Genomic DNA, 18,521 nt, shown 5'->3' on the forward strand with positions numbered 1-18,521 from the left:
ATGTGAAAGAAATATTAAGTCTTGCAATTTTATTTTTATTAAATAACCAAGTGCAAGTTGGAAGAGATTTTTTTCTCATTGTTATACCTCTCGATTAAAATAGGTTTTTAAAGTGTAACTGTTCTAACTGCAGAAGGAACTGCCTGATTAACTCAGACTACAGTAATTTTTATTTAAATCCTTTTCTTATGAAATGAGATTTTCATATTTATTCAAATTAATTTTAAATTACCTGGTTGATCATATATATATATATATATATATATATATATATATATATATATATATATATATATATATATATATATATATATATATATATATATATATATATATATATATATATATATATATATATATATATATATATATATATATATATATATATATGTATATCAGATGTAGTCTACATAATTTTTGCTAATTGTCATTTCATTAAAGCTCATTATGTATGTGTGTGCGTGTTAAAGATATAGATATATAAATTAAACTGGTGCCATTTCTTTTAATGGATGAAATAAAACTAAATACAGACACTACACTATGACTTACTAAGCATGCAGCCAAATTTAAGATTCATTACTAAAGATAAGAACTCAAAAATGTTACGAAAAAAAGTCTTGAGACTAGACTAGCTTGAGACTACACATGGCAGTGTTAAATCCCATTCAGCCTGATGAGAGTGACTCCCAGCAGCACTGAGCTCAGTGGGGGGTTGTAAACATTTACACTAAGAGCCTGTCCAGTGCACATGGTTGGTGCTTGCCAGGCACCTCGGTATCGAATGTTGTGTTGCATATTTTGTCATTCAGGCCTGTCCCGAAATTGTAGGAATCACACCATCAATTTATGAAGGAGCCATCCAAATGTGACAACAGGCTTATGCTAAATGGAGAAAATAGAGCTAAACATTGTTAAAACACCCCTAGACCCACATGGTAGAGAGTGCTCGGCGGAGAGCTGCTATGCTCCCCGCTGTGAACTGGGAAAGTGATGTTGGTGGGCTTCCTTCTCCATGAGGGCCGCATCGTTCTTGGGCCCCGATTTGAAGCCTTTTTGAAGTCTGTTTCCTGCAGCACCGTGCCAACATTAATGTTTCCACAAAAGCAAAAATGCTAAATCAAATGAAAACACTATACTATGCTATTCCACATTGACTCCTGAATTTCCCCCAGGAAAATTTTAAAAATCATCATTATAGGTGCCATTTACTATATATGCCTTAAAAGCTTCTGCTGTTTTTGTTTTTATACAAAATGGTTAGAATGACGTGTCAGTGAAAAATAATAATTGTCGGCTTTCTCCCCCCCCAATGAAACATAAAATATCTCGCTTGTAATATTAATGTGCACATAAGTATTTGTTACATTTCTGCATCATTGGAAAGAATGAAAAGCAAAGAAAAAAACTATTGAATCCATTTGGGATCAGTCCTTTATTGTTTCAAAACTCTAGCTTTTACAATACAGTAATTTATTGTTACATGTGATTTGATGAGTAATATACAATGTCTCCCGATAATGAAACACAGTCACAAAGTATTCCTTTCTACATATCAATATTCTATGATAGTGAGAAGTTTGTGCTGATATATTTACTTAGTTCTGACAGCTCAATTAACTTCCCTTTTCAAATCAACAAAAGCATTGTTTTGAAAGTGCATTTCAAGGATTGCAAAGACGACTGTTTCCATTAGTCAGTCATAATGTACATTTCAGTATTGACACAGGGCCATACTGTTTTGTGAGTAACAAACAGCATTAACTACATTTCCAACTACAACATTTATCTGGATAAGTAAATCAAAGAAAATATATCAATATGCATGCCATGAACATTCCTCCATAAACATTTATAATAAATGTATATTTTTCAGTTAATTATGCTGATAATGACAGTATTTTCCACAAAAGGACAAATGCTGATAATGAGAACTAATATTGAACATCCAAATTTCGTTTAATTTTACACAGGTCAGATGGCATTATGCCACAGTGTATAGGGCATTGCCCTAATAAGGTTAATAGCATTTGGTCCACAATAACAAATCTGGGTTTAAAAGAAAAAAAAAAAAAAGTGATAGCAGGTGGGATTTTAAAATAAAATGCAAAACAATATGATGGCGATCTTAATTCTTTCCATTTTTAAGGTCTTTCGATTTTCAAGTTATGAGTTATGATGTGATGTTTCTGTTCAAAAATTAAACTATATAAATATACATTTTAGCTCATTACTTGGCTATTATACTTTTCTATTCCATGGAACAGCTTTCACTCTGTAGAACTTGGTTCCTAAAGGAACCTTGAATCTGTTCTGGGCCTGAAAAAGGAGAGGAAGAGAAGGAGAGAGAGATCATTACAAGAAACAAGGAAGGTTCAAACTTTGTACTTAATTGCAAGAACATTACTGACATGACTTTAAAAAAATCCAACTCTGATTTTTTTAAAAATTAATGAAAAAAAAAAGACACTTATAGGCCTACAGTTGAAACTGTAAGTAAAACAGGGTTAAATATTAATCGAATATGTAAACTGAAAGTATTTTTAGTACTTAAGTACCTTTTTTGCCTGGCAATACTCCTTCTCCATCACCTTTCCAAGCACCCACGGCCGTCTTGAGGTCCCTGATGCTAAACAAGAAAACAAATTGCATCGTTAAATAAACTTAAGAAAATGTTCACCAATTCTTCTGTGTGTAAAATAAAGCCCACAAAGCATCAGTAGCAAGAACAAAGATTAAACTAGATTTTATTTTAGTACCCATGTACACACAGCACACAAAGCTCTCATGTCTGATTACTATATGTGTGTGTGTGTGTATATATATATATATATATATATATATATATATATATATATATATATATATATATATATATATATATAACACACACATATATATATATTTATTAACAGACAACAATCAGTCGTGCCTTTTTAATTTATTAGTAAAAAAAGAAATGTGTAAAATAAATTCATATGAAACAACGCTAAACTCAAAAGGGTTTGATGAAGCTGACCTGGTTTGAGGTCCAGTGCAGTAAGAGACTCAGAATGGAGGAAGTAGAGGGTGGGACCAACTGTGAAGAGCACGTAGTTGTCATGCCTTTCATCCAAGATGATCAGAACCAAATCGCCTACCTGGAAACTGAAACATAAAAAGACAAATAAAGAGACCAAATGATGATGAAACCGAATTGCAAAATGAAAACACAAAAGAAAATACATTAACAGTTATCATACGTGTATAATTATACTGTACATAATAATGACAGAAAACACACACACACACACACACACACATCAGCAAGGACATGTTAAGGATCTGTGTGTCTTTGTTTTTTAAAATTCACTTACTCTCTGATGGCGATTTTGTCTGAATGCCGTGATGACACAGACGACATGCTCTGAGACATCTACACAGAAGAGAAGGGCAACATTATTCATGTTATCAAAGCAGAATTAATAATATTAACAAGAACTGACTTCGACTGGGGATTATTAAATCATTTGTCTGTGACATAGGCTTTGAACTCTTATACTTTTACCACCTGAAAAAATTATATCATAATCTAAACTATACCATTCTTCGAGTTATGCAATATCAGTACTGACTAAATATTTTCACACCAGAACAGTACATTTTTGACATTTGTATTAGTATACACATTCATCCCCTTGTACATTTCAATGATCCTCTTCCTAAAGACTCATTTTTATTCACTGAGCTCGTTGGCCTCCTGGGTCAGGATTTTACTCTTTGATGCTAGTGCCACCTGGTGGAGAAATTGTTTCATAGCCTATAATGAAAATCATAAACTGACCAGTCTTTGACTGAGACGCTTGTTTTCTTCTTCCTTCATGTGCAAAGTCTGCAACATATATTAAATGAATTAGTCAGACATGCCTACACAAGCAAACTTTTATCCAATCAGATGCAATGATAAAGATGCAGCATGTCTATTTACCCTCTCAAGTAAGATTATCCGCTGTTTCTCCTCTGACATCGTAGTATCACTACAAAAAAACCCAACAAAAATTAACAAGACGCAGTATACGACAGGTAAAACTAACAGTGTTAAATAAATCATAACATTTTTTGACTTGTGACAACTTGGCACTTCTTAATATTAAGAATATTAAGAAAAAATTTTTTTTTTTTTTAAACTTACACACTCGGTTCCTAGCCTGCCTTCCTTGGACTGTCAAATGTCTCTTCTGTTCGTCCATTTTTGGCTAGTTTATACAGTTGGCTCTCGAAACACAACACAAAAGTCTGTTTCTCTGGCTCGCAATCAATTTGATGGCATCTAAACAAAACTCACTGTCTATGAGGGAAACCTTTTTAGGTTTCACTATGGATTTGTTTGATGGATTGATGGATTTGTCCTCTTGTGAAGCTCTACATTGTTCGCTGCCCTCCTGCACCTGTAGGGACTGTTCATTGTAGGAGCTGCTCTGACCACCTAGACCTGACAATATGGGATGATTTTACTGTGTACATTCTTGTGAATACTGTCATTCCCCTGACTTTATGGACTTTTTTGAGTTTAGATAGTGCAGATTCATCTGCACTGACTGTCGTTTGAGTCCCGGCTCTCATCAACAGTAATGAGCCTTGTGAGGTTTGGCCAGTTTGATGCAGAAGTTACTGTCTGCTTTGAAAGTAAATGTGAGCTCAATGATGAAATAAAAAATGCACACATAAAAGTGGTCAGAACGGCCATCCAGGGAGCAATCTCAGTGAAGCAGGAGCTGCGAGCTATGCATCACTACACCAGGCGATGACCTTGAAGGGGACATACTGTTAAAATTTTAACCAGTGATGGTTTATCCAAACTTTTGGACTTACATTACATTGTGCATCACAGATTCCACAAAAACTATTATGTATAGAATAACCAAAATTGTGTGCATTCCTTATACACTGACCACTCTATGAACTGTGGCTACAAGATCATGCATAGGTGAGCAGGTTTCTTACATATTTGGCAAATGTTGTTTGAAATATAAAGTGTGGAGTAAGGATAAACACACTGACAGTCCAAATGCAGCCCACATAGGTGTTAACCAGGTGAGGTTAGGATAGGATAACCGGTTAGGATACCCGTCTAAACACCATGTGTGCTGCTCTGATTTTTCTTTCCCCATGAACAGTAATAGTGTCGGGCACATAATCACATGGACATAATTCAGACTCTAAATACAATGTTTATTTTAGAGTAGATGCTTACTGGACGGTCACCATGCTGGCTTCCACTGCTGAATCAACATGTTCGTCATCTCGAATGGCTGCCACAGAGGCCAATCTGTCAGTTTCAGCGAAGGGCTCAGAAGAACAAGCCCCAGCAACGGGCAGAGCTCTAGCTGCTGCTGCCGCCCCGGCTTCTGAGGCATCTTGAGCTGAGGGGTTAGGGTTGAAGAAGGCAGAGGAGACCAGTGCAGTGCTGCGCAAACGGTTGAGCTCCTCTTCCAAATGTTTCTTTTCCTGCATCACACTAGCCCGATCCTCAGACAGTTTCTCTATCAGAGCTGGAATAAAAGTATAAATAAAAACCACTGAGAAACACAAAATAACATTATTTTTGACCAAACCTAAAAATGAATATTATGGCAGTGAGAACAAGCGAACAGGACAAGTAATGAATATTCATGAGGTGCTACCATCATGTCTCATTTCCAAAACTGTAAGAAAAAAAGTGTTCAATGTAGACAGTACACACTCACCTTTATCTTTCTCCTGCTGCTGGGTAACTTTATGTAACTTCTCCGTGAGATCACTGATGATCTGCTCCTTTTTCATCTTCTCTCGTGTTAGAACTGTGTTGAAATTTGTCTGGACAAAAAAATTAATAATAATTATTATTATTATCATTTTAAAAATTTTATCAAGCTTAACAACCATTTTAGTGAGAACAGAGCATTTATATCAAAGCACAAATTATTTCATTTTTAATTGCCAATTTCTGAGGACACAGATCAGCATGCAGCCATGGGAGTTACAGTTGTTTTGTTAGCTTTTACTCCTAGTATTTTGATATTTTTGTATCGTACATCCATGTATTACACCAGACAATAAATAACAAAAGAAATTAAATTGTATGTGCTCCTAACAATTCTGTTTGTTGCAAGTCTTTTCAGGTTCAACTACAAAGGGAGGTGTAGCAAAGTGAGGTGAGGTGTCCTCAAATTTTTTTTCGGAAACAGTTAATGAAATAATACAAAATCTATAGCACAGTAAAATAAATGTCTGTCCACATATGAAGCGATCTGCTCATCATCCATAGCATTGTAGCAAGTTGGTCCCTAGAGGAAAATCCAGACCTCTGGTTCCCTGGGTGATCCTGAAAAATATTTCATGACCTGTAATATGTAAACAGTGTCATTCATCCAGTTGCCAATTTATTAGTCATCCCTACTTTTACTTAGGAAGGTGGGGAAAAAAAGACACAGAAAACTAAAGGTAGGTTTTAAGAAATGGATGAGATCTGACCCTTAAGTACTGAATACTCAGTACTCGAGAGTTGGAAGGTCAACAGTGAAACTTTTGAAGGCATGTTGAAGGCTGTTGTCTATAGGGAGGATGAACTATATTTAAAATATTTCACACTACCATAACGCTATACTGACAAGCACTTTTTCTACTGGTAATATTTCTCCATGGCAGCCTGCCATGCTAAAATCTCTGCTGCCAAACAAGAAGCGTTGTGCATATATAAAGAAATTGGGTCACTGTGCATCGCTTGTAGCTGACAGCTGGCCACTATAGTGGACATTTTAGGCTAAGGTTCACTGGTAACCCTCTTATACATCCCCCGCACTGTCATGTTAGTCAATGGTATCTCTTTGCTCCCACTGTTTGCAGCAATAATTGCTCTCCTCAAAACTGACAGTAGTTTAAATAGGTATCCACCCCTCTTTGCACAGCTAAAGGTTATTTAGCCTGTGAGTGCTACAAGTCTCTGGTAATCAAATTGCCGCAGGTTTCTTCCTGTGTGTATGCTGCTTTCAGTCTAAGCTGAGTTAGTTTAGGTCTTATCCCTTTCATAAACAACTTTTTCCATTTACAACACACTTTATGACTGACTAAATGAAGATGACCACTGCTAATTGCATTCAGTCTCCTATGGCCAAGGAAACATGCTAGTGCTACTACTACTATTCCCATTCATCGACATACACAGACTATGAACAGTTTTGCAGATCGTTTTCTACATGTTATAGCTGTTTGCTGTCACCTGGGGGCAGTTTCACAAACAAGCGGTCTGTGGGCTACTCTTGGTAATGCTCTTGTTGGTCTTCAGCCAACTATCTGGTCTTTAAATGATGACGTGTGAACCCTGCTTCCAGATCCAAACTACTCTGCGTTTATTAAGGCTGCTGTGTTTTTAACATGTTTTAATTCTTTGTATGTTGTTCTATTTAATCTGGACAAGCCCCTAAAAAAAGGGCAGTGATCACTGTCGGCCTCTCTCTCAGGTTTTATTACCACTATTCATTTTAAAGCTTAGTTTTTAAAACCTTACGATGTAACTACTGCCCAGCCTATGCAGCAGTATATTATTGACTAACCTCATATTGTGGATTGATTACCACTGTGTTAATTTTTATTGAGTGGAAAAAAGTTAGCATTCATCCTCCAGCTTCACTGTGTTTATATTATGCTAACATAGCTGTGTTGCTAGCGTTCACATAGCACATCATTGTATACAAGCTAGTTCAACTTCAGTAACACTACAAACTTCACTGCTGTTTAGTTTTCTGTTTTCATTTATGTCAGAAGTGATAGCAGAGCTGTACATCTTAATTTGTTTCAGAAATTTTTCAGTCAGTCCATGGTTTATTATATTTAGATGGAAACTAGCGAGCTAACTCCCTGCTAACTTCTAACTCCGTTAAATTTCAGAAATTCTGTTTTCATGGGTGCCTGGATGTTAAACTTAATTGTTACACCTGGTAGAGCAGCCAACCCAATTATTTTATTACAGATTAAATAATTTAGATAGTTTTTCATCTCTTAGTGATGTCACAGTGTTTGTTTGACTTTCACCACTGAAGCGGAGTTTGGACCCAGAAACACCTAATAACGTCTGACTTAAAGACCGCATAGAGAGATGCAAATTTAGAAAATACAAGAGAGCTGAATTGTGTTACATAAATTCTACTGTGTCCACTGCAGTGACTGTCTGACCATGATGATCTTTGATGGGTTTTTTTCCCCACAGTTCCCCCGTTCATTATGAACTCCGCTGTTGCTCTCTTTCCTGTTCCAGCCTCCTTTTCAACCAGCAGGCATTCAACCTATGCACAGCATCATCCACGTTCAGTCACATGCGGTTGGGTTTTGGGAAGACTGCACACAACTATGTTAGCATAGGTCGCACTCCCCCCCCCGTGTAGGCAAATATCAACAAAAGCAGAACCCTAAAATAAGCTTAACGAGAGCAAATTCAAACCTGCTGCTCTGCAATAAGTGATGTTTTCATGTTCTGTATCTCCTCATTCTTCTTTTTCTCCATGAGCTCCATCTGTGCCTGCAGAGAGGCCCTTTCCTGTTGCAGACGCTCTTGTAGTGCTGAGTCTAGAGACAGAGGTGCTCCGGCATCTGCACGTCCATCAGCATGCAGGGACAACCCTTCATCACTGAAAGGCACAGCAAACAATGTTATCAACTTAAACTACTTAAAACTAACCATGAAAAACACTTTAACTGAAATAAATATAGATAATAGAAATCCAGAGGCTACGATGTCTGGCCTCAATATTATACTTTATTACTGTACTTTTCCAAACTTATTACATCTTAAATTCTGAAAAAATGACCCACATGATAATGATGATAATAATAATAATAATAACAATAATAATAATAATAGTAATGATAATGATAAAATTAATACTAAAAGGAATGTTAAACTAACCTGAGCACAGGAAACTGTGGAAACTAAACTGAAAACCCAAATTTAAAACTAAAAAAAAACTTACAGAAAATGGAAAATCATAATACCTCTAACAAAAACATTAATCAGCCAAGTGATGAACCTGTAACTGTGAAAATAATGTGAAGAAACATAAAGACCATACTTGTTTTGGATTAAACATTTACCTTTTTGAGGACCGGACCTCATGAAGCTCATTTTCAAGTTGTCTAATCTTGCCTAAGAGTCTCTTCTCCATCTCCTCTTTCTCATGCTCTAACTCTTTAAAGGCATCTGGTGCTGCAGCCTCAGTGGCCTTTTCTTTCTCTAAATGTTTCTCAAATGCAAGTCTGTCCTGCTCTACTTTTTGCGAAAGCAGGTCATTTTCTTGCTGCAAACTGCTGATAACAGTCCTCAACTCCTGCTCCCGTTCTTGGAAACTATTCAGTTGCTTTTCTTTTTCTTCACAGACAGCAGCCAGTTGCTGATCTAATTCCTCTTTAAGTTTCCGATGCTGCTCAGCGTGGTTCCTCCCAGCCTCCTGGGCTTGCTGCTGCAGGGAAGAGAGCTTGTTCCTCAACAAAATAGTCTCCTCTTCGTGTCTGTCAACAAGCTCTGAGATGCAGTGGTCCTTCTCAATCCTCATGAGAGTCCTAAGCTCTGCTAGGTCCACTTCATACTCTTCATTCTTTAGCTGAAGCTCTTTTTTGACAACTGCCAGTTCTTCACCAAGAACTTTGGTCTTAGCCTCTATTTGGGATTTGACAGCCTCTTCCTGCTGTATCCTGGACTCCTCAAACAAACGCTTTAAGTCTTCTGTCTCTGATTCTTTGAGGGCTAACTCCACCTCTAACTTGCAGCGGAGTTCTGCAAGCTCAGCTATCCGAGCCTCCAAGTCCTTGACCTGACTGTCCTTCTCTTTTATAGCAGTGGCATGGTGATCAGCTGCCTTGCTTAACTTAGCACTATTTTCAACAGCAAGATTTTCCAGAGCCTCTTGGTTATCCTTGGTCAGGGTCTCCATTTCTGCCTTGTGTTCATGCTTCATTCTGTCCTCCAACTCTTTTAAATTGTTCTGTGCAACAACTTCCAGCTCCTGTCGGATCTTCTGCTGACTGCGTTCAATCTCAAAGTGCAGATTCTCAAGCTGAGTGGACAAAGAGTCTCTCGAGGCTGCAAGCTTCTTATTTTCTTCAGCTTGATCACTGACAATCTGTTCCAGGTTGGTGAGCTTATCAGTCTGAATACCATCCGTTTGAATCCATCGCTCTCTCTCATTCTCAAGCTGAGTCAGTTCCTTCTCCTTGCGCTCCATAAGCCCTTCAAGCTCCAGCATTGCACGCTGAACATCTCTAACAATATTCTGGTTTACTTGGTTTTCCTCACTTAGTGTCTTTACCTCCTTCTCAAAGTCCTGCCGTATGGCCAGAAGCTCACTTTGATGCTGCTCCTTCAACGCTTGTTCATGGGTCTGGCAGATGCTGTCCACAATATTGTGCACCTCTGTGCTCATACTACGCAGAACAAAGCCAAAGTCATGTTGTTCTTTTAATACTAGACCTCGTAAATGACACAGGTCATCCTTTACATTTCTTAAGCTGGAATGGGACTCCTCTGCAGCACTTCGATACCTCTCAATAACTTGCTGAAGAACAGCGATCTTTGAGTTCTCTCTCTCTAGTATTGTGGTATCTTGCATTCGCTTGTTATCAATAGCATTAATGACTGATGAATACAAAGATTCCACCATCATTTCAGGGCTAGTAGGATCACTGATAGGGTTCGGAGAGGTCAAGTTCTCTTCAATCACAAACTCGTTGACAGCAGACATGAAGTCTGATTCAGGGCTTTCTGCCAGAGAATCTAAATCAAGGGATCCCTGCTGTAGGACTGGATCCATGTTTGGATGGCCAATGGTTTCAAAGTCAAATGTTTGTGCATCAATGCTGTCTGGCGATAAGTCCTCTAGAGGAGCTGGGACAGGAACATGAAGGGGTTGGCAGCTGGGGCCCTGAAGGCTGAGAGAGGAAGGAGTTTTGGGCGACACCGGTGTTGTGGTAGCAGGCATTTCAGACTGAGAAGACAATGTAGTTGATCTGTGGGCACTCTGACTACAAGATGCCTAGGGAAAAAAGAACACCCAAGAATAAATAAATATATTCTTCAATTTGGAGTTTAATCTTAATACGAAAAGAGAAATTATACAGTATTACAAAAGAAGAAAGGAAAAAATTAGAAATGCTTGACCTAAAGTTACACCTCAGTATTGTTTGCTTTTTGATAGCTGTTCTAAGTTATGTGTTCATTTCAGACTAGAACAGCAAATACATATATGTGTATATAACCAAGGTAAATCATTACCCTTTGTTCACTTAGCAGGTCAGTAATCGTCTGTGACATCTCATCCACGCTCTGCGCAGCTTGGACCAGCTGGTGAAGTGTCTCTATGTGGTGATTTAAGGGCTCAAAGTTGCACACTGTGGGAAGCCTGCAGAAAAAGTTTTTTTTTTTTTTTAAACTAAACAAACAAGGACATATTGGTAAAAACTATGTTGTGAATTTCTCCAGTTTAAAAAGACTGCTTAGAAGGTTTTGAATTTGATGCAATTAAGAGATAACAGAATAATTTTAGGCCACATTTCACCCCAAGAATCTGTTCAAGAAAGCAAACTGAGTCTAAGGCTGAATCTTATTTCTTGAATTGATTAACTTAATCAAGGATTAAACAGTTGTTAAGAGTTAGGCTGATCAACTCCAAGTATGTTCCCTTTTAGTTAAGAGCGTACATGGCGAATGAAAAAGAAAAGGCATAATTAACAGAGTTCTGAGACCATGATCACCACAGTAATGAGTAAATAAAGAGCAAAGCCTTAATTCAGTAGAATTAAAACTGTGAACTATGTGATACATTAAACTATGTATCATATGCGGCAACTGATGGCAACTGAAAATAAAAATAAAGCTCAAACAATACTTTAGATAGTTTACTTATACATGATTATATCGGACCATTACTTTATAGACTTACCAAGTTATAATGATTCTGGTTATTAGCACTTAATTATACAAGTCTGACTTTTTAATTTAACCTTTTAACATCTAATTTAAACTGAAATATTTTGCTCTACAGCGTTAGACAGCCTGCATTTCAAAGTGCAATCTGCATAAAATGTTGTAAGACCACATTCAGACTATATTCAGATTATTCACATAATCTCCATCATAAAGAACTATAAACAACTCCAACTATGACATACTTGGTCCCCAAGTAAGACCAACAACAACATGACCCATGATTTATTCATTATTCAATTTCTTAAATATCTAAAGCTTTGTATATGTTTATTGCGTTATTTATTTAAATAAACCAAAAGTACAGTGCCAGGGAACTGGTTGGAAACCAAACAGCTTACTTTGATAACAAACCATAAATTCAGTTATGTTAACTATTGGTGGTTAACCAATAGTTTTTCCATTTTTTCTCAAAAAACCACATTTAATGATATTTAAAACCACTCTAATGATTCAGGACAGTGACTTACATGAGGAAAGGCTGCACCTCAACAGGACAACAAGATTTCAAGTACTGCAGGTCCTCAAGTGAGATGTCTGGAAGTTCATCATCAAACCTTCTTGGCCTTCGTGTCTATAGCCAATAAAGAACCATGAAAAAATAGACTGTCAAACAGTGTGAAACAATAGTGCTAACAAAGAAAAAGTGATACACATGATAATTCAATCAAACACGATACAAACTTACACAAAATGATGTTGGAGGCCATGAATCAAGTCCTCTAAACAACCGATTTCGGAGAAAAGACTTTCCTAAATAATTTAAAAAAAGAAATAGTAACTGGGTCAAAATTCTTTTCTTACGTGGAATTGGTGTGTTATTTAATCAGAGTTTCTTAAAAACACTTACGAAAGAGTTTCCCAAAGGATTCCCGTTTAAATTTCTCTGCCTCATACAGTTGTTTTCCATCCTTGACAAGTGCATTGGCCCACTGAAAACATTTAAGAAAAATTACATTAAGATTATGCAATAAATTAATAATTATGTTTCAAAAACATTTTCACAAGAAGATTACATTCCTTAACATCGTTTTAATGTTATTTAGATTTGAAAGGAAAAAAACACCCAAAAAACTACGACTCCCAGGCTTTTCCTCTCTTTCAGTATTTAGACATAATACAATGGAAGGCTTGCAGGCACTCTTCAAAAAAAGCCAATATGTATGCAGCTTCTGACAAAACGAGCGGTTACATTTTTAGCCAAAAACTACACCAATCAGAGGAGCTATCTTTCAAGCAATTCCCAAAACACAAAGTGTTAACTTCTATTCTTTCTTGTGACTGAGAAATAATAAAGGCCAAAAAATTAAGCTCAAATGAAGGAAAGTTTCATCACAGTCATCAAAAATCTCTCTTATTAGTCAAACCTTCTCAGAGCTAAGCACCCTTTTTGCACCTTTACCATAGACAGTACATTGCTTGGGCACAAGTCACACACCTTTAGCTGTCATAACATATCACAAATTAGGCATTATTTTCTTTTCTGCTGCTGCCAACACAGCACACCACAAATGGCCAGATGTTTGAAAATTGGACACTTCATAGCTGATTACAGTAACTTAATTCCCCCTGTTAGCGCAGGCTTCCCAATGGGTGCAGCTTTGTGTTGATAATGTTATTTCTTACACACTTGAAACAGAGCTGAATTCTCACAAAAAAAAAACAAAAGACCATCCATCCATTCATTTCCCTCATCTTATTTAATTCAGGATTGGGTCATCAGTCCATTGCAGGGCTAACACACAGTGACAGACCACCATCCACATCTTTATAATTTAGAATAACCAATTAATATAACAGAGATAACTTTTTAGGAAGTCTAAGTACCCAGATGGAACCCACATAGAATCTTCTTAAAAGAAAACCTTTCTTTAGGCTATATCTGTGGTTTTACGTACTTTATACTATTTTTCATTATATGATTCCATACTGTACTTTGTCATTTCTGTAAATCTTATTGACATGACTTTTTTTTTTTTTTTTTAAATTGCTACATCTGATGCATGATTAGTTTCTAATAACGGTACTGACCTCTCTGTAGTGGCGCATGAACATTTTTCTCCTGACTACTTCTACGACTGCCAAGCAGTACATCTGGGGCACGGTACTGAGGGCCTCCACCACCCTCACTCTTTCCATTAGCTCAGTTAGAAGTCTGAATAGAGCCTGAAGCTTCTCTGCATCCTGGTCTGCATGAAGCATCACGTAGCAGCACCATCTAAAATTATTCCAATCATTAGAATTTGAAAACATAATTCTCATAATCACATTTTTTTAAACATATATTAAATACAGCAAGGTACAATTCATTAAACACAGTCAGGATCAGCAATAAATATGGAAGAAGAAATGGTTTCCGGTTTTACTTAAGTCTGACTTGAAGGTTGTTTGCTAGCTCTTGTTTGGCAGTGGTGCACTTCTTTTTAATTTCCAGCAGCTTTCTGTGGTTGTTCAGCATGATCATCAGCTGGTTGGTGTGACTCATACACAAATCAGGCAGAACAGATGTATCCTTCAGGTTTTCAGCCCGCTTCTGATTGGCCAAAAATCCCTGGAAGCAAAAACATGTGAGTACAATTCATAACACAACAAAAAGCAGAGAAAACTATTTAATATGGCTTTTCTTTGCATACCTGAGCAAGTTCTTTCTGTTCATTCACCAACTTCTTGCAGCTTGCAAGCATTTGGTCTAGAGCATACAACCTGTCTTCAAGCCCTTTGATGGATTTCATGTTTTGATTATCTAGCTTGGAAATTGTGTCATGACATTCTGTTAGGAAAGGCTGAATGATCCGCGGGTCAAGCTGAAAGACACAAAATCAAAGTCAAACCTCTTATTCCAATTTAACACAACACATTTAAAAATCTACCTAGACCTTTTTAAAAATAGATCAATGACTTACCCTATTGATGGAGTCAAAACATTTCCTTACAACTGATTCCACATCATTGGGCCTGTCCTGGACGTTGATCCAATCTAATAATGTAACATTGAAGACGGATGGGTTGGTGAGCTCTGGTGTGTCATCATCTAATAGTGCAGCTCTCAGGCCACCACTGTCAGTCATTTCATTTGATTCCTGGTCCTCAGCTGGCTCACAAGTGGCTGTCCCTGAAGCGGAGAAGGATGCTGATGACTTGGAGTGCATCTGTGTTTCAGTTGTGCAGAGCACAGAGTCAGTGGATTTTTCTTCTTCCGTCTCATCTGAATCCTTTTCAGGGGTTGAGCTGGACTTCTCCATGCTCTCTCTGTAACTCTGACGTGTTAAACATTCCAGCAGAGGTATCTTGGCCATTACTGAAACTGCTGTCCCTAACCTGCAATCATAACAAAAGGTGAGTTGAGACTTGTCTTGATGCATGCTCAGTCATCCAGGTAAGTAAATCCCAAAAGGTTGATTCTAGTTTCAGTCACTGTGCAAATGTACTGTTTATAAGGTTGGAGAAACCTGCAGTCAGCTGAGACTGAAGAAGGCACTTGTATGAGTGACGAAACATTTCTCCGTCTGAAAACGCTACGTCCAGATGAACAAAATCAGCCTTCTTGTGAATTGAGACTTTTTCAATTGCTTTACTACTATTTTATGTTTTTAATAAATAACATTATAACTACATTATTTAACATGGTTCCTCTAGCATATTCGCTGTAGGCTTATTTATCAATAAAAACACAATATTTTGCATTTTAGGTTTAAACTTATTGAAAAAGATCAGCAAAGCAACACTTACTTACGCTACACAGTTACATAGTAACACTTACTTTGTAAGTTTCACTTTGATTTCCTCCAGGTCATGCTGATAATTTGTATAAGCTGTGTTGAATTTTATAAGCAACTTCTGATAAGATAGGGTGCAGTCATCCAGATTAGCCATTATAGCAGCCCAGCCTTGGTGTTGAAGGTGTTCATCATGAACCAAACGTTCACAGAAAGAGCAAAGTTTGTTGGCAACTTCAAACATTTCCTGGAGGGATTAACAAATATTTAAGTCAACATTAGAACATTTTCAGAGTATTCTACAGATGATTGATTAGTTATTATTTCTTGTAAAGAAATTTAGTTGAAAAACATTTCATGGCAAACACATTCAAGAACTTTTTTCAGGCCAAGGTTTTAAAACAAAAAAATGTTTTTAACTACCAGAGCAAGTTGTGTTCGAGAGGCAACAGTGTGAAAGACAGCTGGCATCAAAAGAGACTCCTCCACCTTGACCTGAATCTCACTCTCAATTGAGAAGGTGGTTTTAGGGATCGTTGGATCCCGGTCAGATAAGATCATCTCTTTGTTGAACAAGAATATCGGGTTGGTTTCCTAAAGATAAAAACAACAGTGTGTAGAGCATTATATATGTAACTGATATACATTCAAGGAAATAAAATCAACACCTAACAAACTGAAAAACTCACAGTGCCAGCACTGTAGCTGCAGACCCGTCTCTCTGCAGCCATACATTCTCCTCCATTAACAACAAGGACTTGATGTGGAATTGCAATTTTATATTTGGCTTGGATGGCATGTTTGAGCTCCTGTACACTGAGAAAAGGGAAAACACTTTTTAGGTCACACTAAGCAAGGTGTACTGACCACTGTTTCAGATTAATATTACAATGGCAGCTTCTTACGTTTGGACAGCAAGGTCAGTATCAAATGTCAGTGTGCTGCCATTGTTGACCTGGAACACATACAACTTCATGTTTGATCTCCCAGAGTTCTTCCCTCTTGCCTGTCTTGTTCATTTAGTCACTCACCACAACCCTGCAAAATTACACAATAACACAAAAAATGTAATTGAGAACAGATGATAAAAACATCCCTGAAATCATTAAATTGAATTATATATTTCTCTTGATTGTATTTATTTCTCCTGTTTATTATTTACTCCTGCTGTCTTTCCATTAATATTTTATTCCTGCAAAGTTGGTGTGGAGCACCCATAATTTTGTTGTCCATGTACAATGACACAAAGGGCTATTCTATATTATTCTGAAGACAAGCAATGGTGCCATTCATTCAGAGCACAAAACTACTTGATTCATATTTGTATTATACTGATATTATACTGTTATACCGCATGTTATAAGTAGTTATAACAATATACCTTAAAGAGTCTATAGAGTGAGCTTATGCAGTACAGTCATTTAAATTAACTCAACAACAAAAAGGCAATAGAACTACACTTTACTTTTCCAAGGAAAGCCCATGCATTGTTTCCTACCGAATAATTAGCCTGGTAGCTGAGTCACTACACGGTAGGCTGGGCTATTGGCTAGTTGTTTGGTAACCAGATAGTGACCCAACATATTATTCTAACCAAAGACACAATCTGTCTTTTGAAACTACCTGAAGTAGTAGATTCTTCACACGGGTTTGCGTTTATTCTGAAATTAATAATGCAAAAAGGGCTGCGCTAATTAAAGTTGAAGATAGAACGAAATAGTTAGCGCTATGTTAGCCGTTACAACAATAAACAACTTAAAAGCCACACTGCTTTCAGAATTGCTTGTCTGTTAATTGTCTTTAACAACGTTAATGGTTTGTATATCTGCGGGGCCTCCAATCCTTTAGGGATACTCCGGTACCGGGGTTCATGTTTGCCATTTTTATGTCTACTGAAAACACTCAACCACTGTTAATAACCTCCGGGCCTCCGGTCTGTCATCATAAACACCGAAGAAGTGGTCACCAACAGCTGCTAGCAGGCTAGCTAGTCAATAATAACCCGTTGACTAACTGGCTATTAGCTAAAACGAGCTAGCGCAGGATAGTCAACACTAACGTCGATGAATTTGACAAATTTAGAACCATAAACCAGAGGAATTACAATCATTAGTTTGGATTTATAATTGTATGAGAATGAGATACCATGTTGGATTTTTAAAATGAAAACGATGTCTTTAGTCTTACCTCACTTTGCTCATCTCCCTCTTCTCGCTCTTGGCTTCGCCTTGGCGAGCTGGCTAGCTAAAAAGCTAGCACTCTAGCTAGCTAGCTAACCCGTTTTGGATTGGCATACATAGAGCTAGCTTAGCAAGCCCCTCAGCTAACGTTGGGTATACTAAACTAGAGTAGAATAACTGACAGTCATAATTAGTTGCACAAAGTAAGCATGCTTCAGTATAATAAAGTTCTAATTTGGCAAACTCCAGCCGTAATGGTATAGCACACGGACTAAACCACTAGTTGTTTATCTCAGGTGGCTACCTACGCTAACACCCTCTCTAGTAGCTGTGGTTGTTTTGTTGTTGTCATCTGCGGATGGGAAGTCCGCGAACGACTCGTTCATTCGTTCCGACTCAAAGCATTCAGAGTTCAGTCACAAGCCGAGTAACTCCAGTGTTTCAGACTGAAGACTGACTCTTTTTAAATAATGAATTAATAATAATAATAATTATTATTATTATTACCTTTGACAAATTTATACTAAAACTGAACATTTTATTATCACCACAGTAGTATTTTCAGCACAAAGATAACATTTTTCTTAAAGTAACTTATTCACTGGCCTTATCAGAGTACTTCTTGTGTATTTTTTT

General features: G+C 37.1%; 1 protein-coding gene across 1 annotated transcript; it reads right to left on the reverse strand.

The window, feature by feature from the left end:
* Window positions 1-1,416: 1,416 nt before the first annotated feature.
* rb1cc1 (RB1-inducible coiled-coil 1) lies at window positions 1,417-18,230 on the reverse strand. The gene is made up of 23 exons (XM_031737738.2): window positions 17,893-18,230; window positions 16,611-16,743; window positions 16,395-16,521; window positions 16,129-16,299; window positions 15,750-15,952; window positions 14,893-15,307; window positions 14,623-14,793; window positions 14,356-14,540; window positions 14,021-14,207; window positions 12,840-12,921; window positions 12,678-12,742; window positions 12,460-12,563; window positions 11,279-11,405; window positions 9,106-11,039; window positions 8,456-8,642; window positions 5,727-5,835; window positions 5,234-5,531; window positions 3,968-4,016; window positions 3,824-3,871; window positions 3,357-3,415; window positions 3,020-3,147; window positions 2,559-2,629; window positions 1,417-2,319 (listed from the first exon to the last, which is right to left on the reverse strand). Exons 2-23 carry the CDS (start codon window positions 16,679-16,681, stop codon window positions 2,242-2,244), a joined length of 4,869 nt encoding a protein of 1,622 aa, XP_031593598.2. The 5' UTR covers window positions 16,682-16,743; window positions 17,893-18,230; the 3' UTR covers window positions 1,417-2,241.
* Between the last annotated feature and the right edge of the window lie 291 nt (window positions 18,231-18,521).

Source organism: Oreochromis aureus, linkage group 18 (genome assembly GCF_013358895.1).
Source record: "Oreochromis aureus strain Israel breed Guangdong linkage group 18, ZZ_aureus, whole genome shotgun sequence".
Lineage (NCBI taxonomy): Eukaryota > Metazoa > Chordata > Actinopteri > Cichliformes > Cichlidae > Oreochromis > Oreochromis aureus.